This window comes from Vicia villosa, linkage group LG4 (assembly GCF_029867415.1).
Source record: "Vicia villosa cultivar HV-30 ecotype Madison, WI linkage group LG4, Vvil1.0, whole genome shotgun sequence".
NCBI classification, from domain to species: Eukaryota; Viridiplantae; Streptophyta; class Magnoliopsida; order Fabales; family Fabaceae; genus Vicia; species Vicia villosa.
Window position 1 is genome coordinate 188085238 of NC_081183.1, and position 11724 is coordinate 188096961.

An 11724-nucleotide genomic window follows, 5' to 3' on the forward strand; every position below is an offset into this window, starting at 1 on the left:
AACATTAGATACAATGGCCTCACTAATCCATATAAAGTTGAAGTAGCACAACATACATGATGAGTCAGTGTTGATAAGTGCTGACCTTTCAGGAGCAGAGATGATATATAAGACCCTACAGTAGGACCAACATGAAGACTCATGTTTTTTTTCTAACACTGCATGCATATTATTAAAGTAACAAATACCCCACGATGCCAATGCGTACATGCAAAGAAAGCAAGCCTAAAAATGGAAAATAACCATCCTACCCTCTCTCAGTATTTAGTTATTCTAAATGTCGTGATGGGTTCGCCAATATGTCAACCTCGAACCAGGTTTCCTCCTAGGGCTTGGTAAGGGATACTGACCTTTGATCGAGCACGATACCTAGAGACGTCTAATAAACTTTGAGCATAAAAATCGAAGGAAAAGCTAAGCCCTTGAGAAATGAACCTGTGACCAAAAACATTATCACAAGTCATGTATAATACGAATAAATAACAAACTAAAAAATGTATATAAATTATAGGACGTGAACGTCAAATTATATGTCGTATACAAGCATGTCGGTAAAAAAAGGAGGACACACTAATTCTCAAGAGAAACCACCTTCTCATTCTCGATGATTTGATTAAGATAAACCATGTCTCGATAAATTGGCACAATCGAATAAAAATATGCCATTTAGTTCAAGGCACTCTCAAATGCATCCTCAACGAAGATAAAGTCTTCTTGTAACAACTTGTCCAACTACTTTGAGAGCTCAAGATTCTTTTGGCACATAACATGATGGTTGCCTTCAGCCTTCTACTAATTCTTCTGATACTTTTTTTAAGATCTTTCTAACTCTCCTGCCTTGTTATGGGAAAGATCTAAAGACCAATTTGCTTTTTACAAAACTTTGACCCTCTTTGTCCCTCTCGGGAAAGTTGATTAACCTTTTCGACCAAAGGGTTAGGATACTCAAAAGGCCCTAAGACCTAAAAAAGTTGAAGCGGAAAAAGTATTGAGCAGATAGAGATTCCACTTTTGATTCTCATCCACTAAGTCTTCCATTTTCTCCAGCGAAAACGTGTTATTGTCTGCTTCCATATGTTGTTGAATAACACCTTATCTTTGCCACTAGTTATTCCATATATTCACTACGAAGCCATTCTTCATATCCTAAATTATCTATGATTTCAAATTAGGCCAAAGCTTAATAATGTTCTTCCACAAGCTCTGATATTGCCGATTAGAATTGACTGTAACAAGGTTGCTATTTCTTCAGACATACTTCCTTTGAGCCACCTGGAACTACATACTATTATCTTTTCCAACCAAGTTTAGAATGACAAGCTTTATTCATATGAACTAAATTTCGGAAACCCAAGCCCCCTATGTGTTTTGGCCGCATAAGAGTGATCTATTTGACCGCATGAATATATTATTGGTCAACTTTGTCTCCCCATATGAAGTCTCTTTAAAGCTTATGAATCTCCTTGATGCACTCTTTTGGTAAGGAACACATCATCATTGTATACGTTGGAATTGTTTCAATAATCGTCTTAGCCAATGTTGTTCTACCTGCAAAAGACAAAAGTTGAACTTTCCAGCTCGTTAGTTTAATCTTAATACTCTCTATAATATGCTTGAAATCTTTTTGTTTAAGACTTCTCCTGGTAAGAGGAACCCCCAGACAGTTCCCCAACTCCGTTGTTTTTTGTACCCAAACAGACGAATGATCTTTTTTCTCGCATGTAAAGGCGTATTATTAGAGAAAAGAAATGTAGTCTTGTTCTTACTAATTCTCTGACCAAATATACTGCAAAAATTGTCCAAGACATCCTTAACACATATCATTTGCTTACCTGTTGCCTTCCCAAATAAGAGGAGGTCATCTGTGAACATCAAATGCAAAATAACTAGACACCTCCCGCCTACCTTGATTCCTTTCCACTGTCCACACTTAACAGAATCCATTATTATATGCGACAACTTATCCATACAGAGAACACACAGATAGGAAAAAATTGGATCTCCTTGTCTTAAACCTTTAGTAGAGTTGAAGTAGTTAGCATGTTTCCCATTCCACCTTATGCTCATTAACACATACGTCATAACATACATAATAACTTGAATTAAGATTTGGAGGAATCCAACTCCATAAGCACTCTATGAACAAAGGTCCAACTTAAATTATCGCACTCTTTGCCAAATCAACTTTAACAACAAAGTATCTTATCTTCCCTTGCCTTCTATTCATGCTATGAATTAGTTAGTGGGCAAACACAATATTCTCATAAATGATTTTCTCCGGTATAAATCCGGTTTAAATTAAATAATCTTTTTTTATAAAGTTACTTTCAAATACTTTAATAGAAACTCTTTAAATTATATTTTTATTATTAAAATAAAAGTCACTTTTTTATAAAAAAAAATTGCTAAATGTTATTTGGTCCTACTTCTCTAAAGTAGAAAATAATTCAATAAAAAGTTAAATTAAACGGCATCAATGAATGATAATTTTATTATTTAATATAATATTATTTTAATTGCATCATCAAATTAATATTATTTGTTTGTACTTGTACAATTTTTTCTTTTTCTTTTTTATATGTGAAAAAGGGAATAACTTACCATCTCAATCCTTTCCTGAATTAAAATGTCTCTTTCCTACATAAGTTGTTGTACATCCATCCCCTACTAGACATCCGTATTATGCGGCATTGACATCATCCAAATCCAATATATTAAATTATATGAGAAATAGGAATATGCACTGACAGTGTAAAATACTTTTACAGTGTCAACCAATCACAACCATGTATCCAATTAAAACACAATTTTAATTTAAAAAAACTAATATGACATGGCAAGTGTAGTGATTTTGATTGGATGTATGTGTAAAGTTTGTTTGCACTGTCCGTACACTACCTTTAAACTCAAATTATATTATTATTATTCCATCAAAATTATTAATATTTTTATAGTTTAATGTAAAAAAAGTTTTACACCATCATTTAATTAAAATATAACGTTCTGCCATGTCATACAAGTTTTTTTAAATTTTCAGTCTGACTTATCCTAATTCATAATCGTCATTGGTTGACAATGAGCGTCTCGGGCATATCCCTTTTTCCCTTGTTTTTATACGTCATTTAAAATTGTTGTTTTCACATGTTAGACTGAATTTTAAAATGTTTATATCATATGTTAGATGATATATTTTTATTAGACAGACAATATAAAATTATTTTATAGGACACTGTATATGATTAAAATTAAATACATGCATTCTATAAAAAAAATTATTCAAAATAATAAAAATAAAAATAAAAATAAAGAATAACACTTTTTCCTCGAGTCAAAAATCAAAATCTAGTCGAATAAAATCGTCAGAAATCTTGGAATATTCAACAGGGAAAACGGGTTAAAGTGCACTGCACACTGATTTCAATTTTTTTCATTTCCTGGTAAATATAAAAGGAAAAAAAAAGAGAAAGAGGGAAAAAAAGAACTCAAAGAGAAAAAGAGTGAAGTCATAGCTTCAACGAGAGAAAGAACCCTGTGATGTGGTTCCGATCACATGGCTTCTTCTCCTCCGCCGCGTCACTCTTCTTCTCCAACTCCTCCGCCGTCGTACATCACTCACCTTCCCATTGCTCCGTCTTCTCCTTCTCGTTACAGTATGTTTTCTTGATTCGCTTTTTTTTTCATTCTTTTCTTTCTTCATTTCTGGTTTCGTCTTTTCCGATTCAGTTAGGGATTCGTTTTTCTCAAAGCTTCGATGATTCATAATTCTTCAACTGTTTAGTAATTTTGATCGGTTTTTAGTTTAATATTTTATTGTTATTTTTTTTTTTACTGTTTGGATTTTGATTGATGAAATTTTGTTGAATTAGGTGAGAAGGTTCTGGAAGAAGAGGAACCGCGAGTTCCGATTCATGTAGTGACTAAAGCTTCTCAACTTCCGGTGGATTTTCTCGAACCTTCGCCTCAGTCGCATATTGTAATCGGTTTTGATTGTGAGGCTGTTGACTTGTGTCGCTATGGAAAACTTTGTATAATACAGGTTATTTTACGTTTTCTTGATTTTTTTGTGTGCTTGTGTTCTAATTCATGCATGAATGATGCAATGTGGTTTGAAACTTCAGTCACGTTATTTGGTAATTGTCTGAAATTTTTGTGATCGTAATGTGATGGTTTGAAATTACGATTAAAATTGATATTAAAGTCTAATTCGTGCATAAACACAGAGTGAACTTGGATCTTAATGTCAGAGGCTTTAGTATATATTATATGGAGAGTTTTAATGAATAAGATCTTAATTTGTATTCAAGTTATGTTGATTTCAATGAGCTCTCAAAGTTTCCGGAATAGCTTGTGAATAAGAGGTCTTAATTGATCTCTCTAAAGTAGTTTACTGATTAAGTAGTTTAATTGGATTGTTTAGCTAGATGTGTCCGTATAAAACAACATCTGATTTCTACTGTGTTTTGTTATCTTTAAGCGATAATGATTTTATGCTACCATTAGACATTAGTATGTTTGCTCTTGTTATATGATTAAATTTATGTTTGTGCAGCTTGCATTTCCGGATGCTATATACCTTGTTGATGCAATTGTGGGGGGAGATGTGCTTATCCAAGCCTGTAAGCCTGCACTTGAGTCTGATTATATCACCAAAGTGATTCATGATTGCAAACGTGACAGTGAGGTTTCTGATTTCCATTTTTCCCGCCGCTATTTGTATTTGTTTTAAGTTTAGGAAACATTTCTTGGACATTATAAAAAACACTATTGAAATAAAAAAAAAGTTTAGACTTAAGTTGTCAACTCAACAATTTCTGATTTGATCAGATGATTTGAGCCCTTACTAACATATTGTTGGTTTCTAGGCCTTGTACTTTCAATTCGGCATCAAGTTAAACAACGTGGTGGATACCCAGGTGAGCTCTCTTATTACTAGACTACCTCCATTGATCTTGGAATCCAGCATCTTAGTTGGCAAATTAAACTACTTCCATATCCATGATAACACATATTTCTTAGAATGAGATCTCATTTTACATGCCAGCTTGAATATGCTCCCTAGATATGTTTTCTCATCGTTTACGATCCCTTGACTGAGTAGATCGAGAATAATCTAATTAATAGTTAGAAGTGGGGACTTTGGGAAATGAACAAAAAATAAGATCAAATCAAAAGGATTTTGATTTAAATGGAATCTCATCAAACATGATTTATAATAGGATACTATGATATCTATATAGTCAACTCAATCTAGTGGGAAACAAATTTAATTGTTGTTAAATACTTTTAAAATATTAGTGTTTAGTCAACTCTCAGCTGTATTTTTTTAACTACCATAGTTTACTCTTATATTGATAGTAATTAACCAATTATCTTCTTTTATTGTATCTGTACTATAACTAAAAGCTTACGTTGGTTTCTTGAGTTACACAACCTTGATCTAGAGAACAATACATAGCAATGGTGACCAGTCGTTGCTGGAAATCCTCTTATATCCTCTAAAAACCCATACACACTGGCTGTAATTTCTATTAACTGCGATTTACACTGCCCTCTTTCCATTTCAACGGTACTGTGAACCATCATAATTGGCTATGTTTTGCACCAGCTTACAAGTTTCACCTGGCTACCAGCTGATTTGGCTCCACTTCCTCCTGTTTGTTTTGTTATCTTCTAGGCACGAGCTGTTTTATAACCAATTAGAGCCTGATTCATTTCCAATAGCTCTTGGGTCAATTTGAGGTTATTCTTGTTAAACTCCATATGTTCCTCTTGGTTAACTTTAAGGAGTCCGTGCATTGCTTTGTATGATTGCTTGCTGTGAAATTTTTGTTAGAGATCTTTCCTTCAATTTATTCTTGGTTGGGTAGCATTGCTGCCAACATTTCTAGATGTGTATTATTTTGACCATCTAGCCGAGTTATCGTTTCAGTAGTACACTTTTTTCCTATTTTGTCTCTAGTTTCACTTCACGGCTGTGTTTTCTTTCCAGCTATGGTTTACTTTCCACATTGTATTTCAAATTAGTTTTTTCAAATTTGCTCATTTGAAACATGTTGATAGCCTAATAATGAATAAACTTCAATTTTAGGGGAATTGTTATAAACTTATACTAACTGCAAAAAAAAATATTTATGGTGAAAACTTATGAAAGTCTACAAAGAAGTTTGCATAATCCTCTCCACCAAGTGATCCATTTGAAAATATGAAATCTCAGTCAAGACAAGGAAAGAGATGAAAATTGTATAATTTCCCTTATCAATATCATGTTGTCCTTGTTTTTCTTCATTAGCATTACTGAGAATTTTTATGCTTTATTGAGTTATTAATCATAATTCTTGTTTTTGCTTAGATTGCTTATTCGCTTATAGAAGAGCAAGAAGGACAAAAGAGATTGCCAGACGACTACATCTCACTAGTTGCTCTCCTTGCAGATCCTCGATATTGTGGTACTAAATGCGTCGTGGTATCCATTAAAATATTTTTGATGGTCATGGTTTCTTTATATTATTGACCATATTATTCTAGGTGTAGATGATTAATATTTCCTGATAAGTTCTTTGGAGTCGATTAGTTTCTCTCTCAATATTCATTATTCTCTCTGTGGGTTTGCATGCAGGCTTATCATATGCTGACAAGGAAGAAGTCCGGGTCCTTCTTCGACAGGTTGGTTTTTAAAATGATAATTTGATGGATTAGAGGTTTTTTTTCACTTTCCTTCTCATAAAGTTAAAATTATTTGTTTTCTTATGCTTGATTCCATCATGCATATTAAAGATCTGATTATGGCATTGAATATGTAACTGTAGAAAGTTTTTGAATAAAAGAAACAGTGGAACTTCATTAATCTTCAATTGTTGTGGTAGCCGAGCCGACTTAGTGGGATAAAATTTGGTTGTTGTTGTTGTTGTATATCATAACTTGTGCATTTTATTTGTCCATTGTTGGTATATATTCGTGGAAGAGATTCATTAAAAAATATGAAATATTTATATAATCTGTACTAAACTCAATTCTCTAATGACATAATTTCTAAATGTTTTGTCAGGACCCCAAGTTTTGGACTTACAGACCTTTATCTGAACAAATGATCCACTCTGCTGCCGATGATGTCCGTTTCCTTCTCTACATTTACCACCAAATGATGGCAAAATTAACTGAGCGATCTTTATGGCATCTTACTGTTCGTGGGGCCTTGTACTGCCGCTGTTTCTGTGTGAACAGTAATGATTATGCTGATTGGCCGTCTCTACCTCCAATTCCAGGTATTCTAAATCTGGACAATAATATTATGTACAAATTATATTTTCTTGTTTTAATATTATGAGTCTGTTTGGACATATTATTTTGCCAGTTTATCCCTTCAATCTTCCTACAGTTTGCACCAACAGGGTTTAATTTGAAATTAAAATAATACAATGTATGATGTCATTCATAATAGTAATGACACAACTTTCCTGTTGAAAAGTTACCTCAAAAGTGGGAATATATCAGCTCCTCTGTAAATATAAGGGACAAATTTGTATGAAACTATGAACTATAACTTCATTGTTTGTGAGGCTCGGGGGTTCTTTCCATTTTTCAATATTGTGGCTCCTGTTTGAGGTTCATGCAAAATGAATTATAGCTCAGTGAAGCTTTGGTCCACTTTGTGCATTTGATTTCGTTACAACTAATAAGAAATATTTCACTTTTATTTTAAGCATTTTATATTAATCTACTATTTTGATACATATACGTACTAGGAATGCTTGTTTGATTGGTTCATGCTATCCACTGTTTTAAAGAATGTCTGCTTCTTTCTTGTAGATACTCTTAAAGTTGATGAAAATGGTCCCGAGGAAGAAATTCTTTCTGTTCTTGATGTTCCCAAAGGAAAGATGGGATGCATTATTGGGAAAAAGGGAGCTTCGATTATGGCAATTAAGGAGTCTTGCAAGTAATAACTCATTTCTCCCTTTTCTATTTCCTAGATTTAGTAAATACAATTCGTTTTGGAAATGGATTGCACGCAGTCAACATTTTCTGTAGTTGTAATTTTAGTCTTGCATTGAAGATAAGACGGATGATTCTGGTTTTAAGCTGTGTTGTAAATTAGATTTTAGAATTTAAAACTCAAACCATCCGATCTCCATCTAATGATCAAAGTTTACGGACTACAGCATTTTGTGGCTGCAGTCAATCTGGATCCTTCTGATTTGGTATAGTTCGATTCTCTCCATTTTGTAGCATTCTTTTTTAATAATTTTGAACTCGTTTGTGCAGTGCGGAGATTCTCATTGGGGGTGCCAGGGGTCCACCGGACAAGGTTGGTATATCAGTATACTGTGCCATGTGATTCATAAGCTCCGGCTTCTAGCTGCTTAGTTTATTTTTCAGTCTGTAGATTGGTGGTTTGGTATTGATTTGTTATTATATGTATGTATCTTTTTCTGTAGGTCTTCATCTTAGGACCGGCGAAACAAGTGAAGAAAGCCGAGGCTATGTTGAGGGGTAGATTATTGTATATCTGAAAACTCTTAACTTCTCTCTCAATCAAATTTCTGCAATCAGTCAGTTTTCTGGGACTTGCTGCCAATGATAGTTGGAATGATTAAGGGGATAGGAATTGTTAATACTTGAGTCCTTTTCCCCCACTTGCATCCGTTGTTGGACGGTGAAAAACCAAATAAAAAAATAATCAAGATATGTCTAAATCAAAACTGAATAAACTGTTTCAATTCTCTCGTTAGGTGCCGACTTTGTCATTGCTATTTTATGTCATATGTCATGCATGTTAACAGATTTTTTAGGCATACATATTAATAGACTTGCTCAAATAGATTGTTGTTAAATGGACTAGAGAATATACCGTTGGGTAGCTCTCTTCTGTTGTCGAATATTGTTTAGTCGCGTGGGTTAGCTTTGAACTAATAGCGATTTTAACTGGAAAAAATTGATTTTTATCAACCAAATTTTAGTTATAAATAGTATATTATGATATTATTAGTAGCTAGTTGAAATATGGACCTCTTCTATTTTCTTTTCTTTTTTGTAAAAAATTTTAGACCTCCTCAAACCTGTCTTAGCTCAACCATTTAAGCCTTAGAATTTTGCCACACCTAAGACTATAGAATTTGGTCGATATAGTGTTTTTTGTAAAAAAGAAATCGTTCAATCGATGTAAATATATTTTATTTTACTTTTGATCACAGTAATTTATAAAAAAAAAAAAAAAACTATACCTTTAGCATCCCAGTTCTCTTCAAAAATCAGGGTAACAGTTCCATCAGTTGCTATATTCATAGGATGAGTCCATCCTTTAACCACAGCTATCTAGCCTTTGTTAATTGATTTTATTTGCACAGTCATACGAGGCTTCCAGTAGTCATAGTTGGATCCATCGAATGGGTGGCTTGCTTGAGTACTCCATTTCCATAGTACTAGAAATTAACTCCCTAGATCTCACCCAGAAATTAACAGGCAGGGTGCCTGTTCTGATACCAATTGAAATTTCTAGTTTCTAAGATGGATGTAACACTGGATGTTATGACATCCACTTCAATACGTACAACAGAATATTAATAACAGACTGTACAGTAAATAACACACTTAATTGTTTATCCATTTCGGTTTTAACAAACCTACCTCTGGGGGCTACCAAGCCAGGGAGATAATCCACTATCAGCAATATCAATTCAGAGTTAAACCTTCAGTTTACACTCCTCACTTAATATTCTACCTAATATACGACCTGAGAACCCGCTCACTCCCCCTCAACCACAGTAGTGGTATCAATTTAATCACAAGTTAAAAATACTTGAAGACACACTTCAAAGACACACCTTGATCCTGCTTCAAAGCTTTGATCAAGAACACAGTACTCGTGCTTCACAACTTAGAGTACACAAAATACAACTCAAAAAATTCTATACTAGAGTAATCATCAAACTGATAATTAACTAGTTCACAAGTAAAACTAAACCAATGAACTCACACGAGTCACAGCAAAACAAAAACAATAGAATTCTACTCTGGTAAAATTCTCTAAAATCTCTGAGCTTCCAATTAGGGATTCTTCCTTCTTAAATACTTTGTGCATGGGCCTTGGGCTTCTTGAGACATAAGTTAGGGTTAATCAAGTTAACCTAACAAACATTTAATGATGCACACTTCACAGCTTGTCCTCAGTCATAACCTATTAACTAGTTTCCTAAAATATAGCCTAAGTTAAATAGGGAAACATAATAGCATAGTTAAAAACAGAAACTGCAGCGCCTCCTGCTGTCAGTTATGGATGTCATGACATTCTGCATGACATTCACAAAAAATCCTGTATTAGCTAATTTTAGCTCATCAAGTATAGTTCACATTAAGGTGTCATGACACCAGTCAAGACAACCATACAAACACAATAATTTACCAAAAATCTTAGCCAACCCAAAACACTTACAATGTGTAACACCCCCTTTATACCCAAAAAATATAATCATGTTATTTAATCAGAGTAAAATAAAATGCACGCATACAGAGGGTGTTACAAGGTTTTAGCACACATAAAACATACACATACACATAATACAAGCCAATTATACATACACGCATGCTTCATGAATGCTAAACATAAATTAATTGCATATTGATCTTGATCTTTAACACATAACTTAATTTCATGCTTCAAATTAAAATCATGCATTTCACAGCGGAATAATCAATATTTCAGGTACTATCAATGATTACATCTCATACTATAATCATTGGATGAAACAACAATGAATCCATAATGCAAATATGTCATAATGATCCATACACCGGCACCAAGGCCACATCAGCATAATACCTCATCATACGGAATACAAACAAGTACGAATACTACATAATATCTCAAGGAAACATAATATTCATCTAAACCCAGTGTTACATGACCAGAGCAATGACCATTACCTAGTGTAGGAATAATACTAAGTAATACTCCTCAACTAGCCTCTTGCGAATCACTTCTATCCTCAGAACCTGCACGTTACCCATGTAAAGGCAACATAATAACAGAAGGGTGAGAATTCACATCATTACTTAAAATTATATAATTGAAAGTAATAAAGAACACAACATATATTCATTAATTCCACACACTTCAAATGATACCTTCACATAGTATAATCATACAATCATTTCATGTATATTATATTCACAATTAAGGCAATTAGGATAATTATCACCAATTCAAGTTACTCACATGACATACCAACAAGTATCACAAAAACAAACATTCATAAACCATATTCATTAATGACTTATGAGACAAGATGCAATGTGACTCAATAATGTATGTGGTACCGATTGTTGTAACATTTCGTTCTCCCCTTCCTATTCTCTTCACTAGAACCAAAGCACTTACCTTAAATTCAGACAAGATTTAAAGCCTGCGCTACTTACACCCCATTAGGATCGAGCAATTGTGAACCCAAAGATTCACCACCTCATATTTCAAGGTCAGTCAATGATGCATGTTCAATTATCAAATACCAAATGCAAACTAAGATTCTTCACTAATCTTAATTATCCAAGCATTCTCAACATAATTCCAACATATGAATTATTCCACAATTGCACAACAATCATTGTTATCACAACATAAGCAATGTATTTAGCATATACAATCATCATGTATCACCAATCAAACATAGGAAACAAGTCAAGACAAGTATTCCACAAGATTCCATTCAAAACATAACATACATTCCAAAA

At 33.5% G+C, this 11724-nt stretch overlaps 1 protein-coding gene across 1 annotated transcript; it reads left to right on the plus strand.

Moving 5' to 3' along the window:
* The first annotated feature begins 3437 nt into the window (after window positions 1–3437).
* Window positions 3438–8728, plus strand: LOC131596429 (uncharacterized). The gene is made up of 10 exons (XM_058869076.1): window positions 3438–3650; window positions 3867–4036; window positions 4550–4681; window positions 4863–4913; window positions 6350–6446; window positions 6617–6663; window positions 7046–7262; window positions 7807–7936; window positions 8263–8305; window positions 8436–8728. The coding sequence occupies exons 1-10, from the start codon at window positions 3551–3553 to the stop codon at window positions 8508–8510; spliced, it is 1062 nt and encodes a 353-aa protein (XP_058725059.1). The 5' UTR covers window positions 3438–3550; the 3' UTR covers window positions 8511–8728.
* Window positions 8729–11724: the final 2996 nt, after the last annotated feature.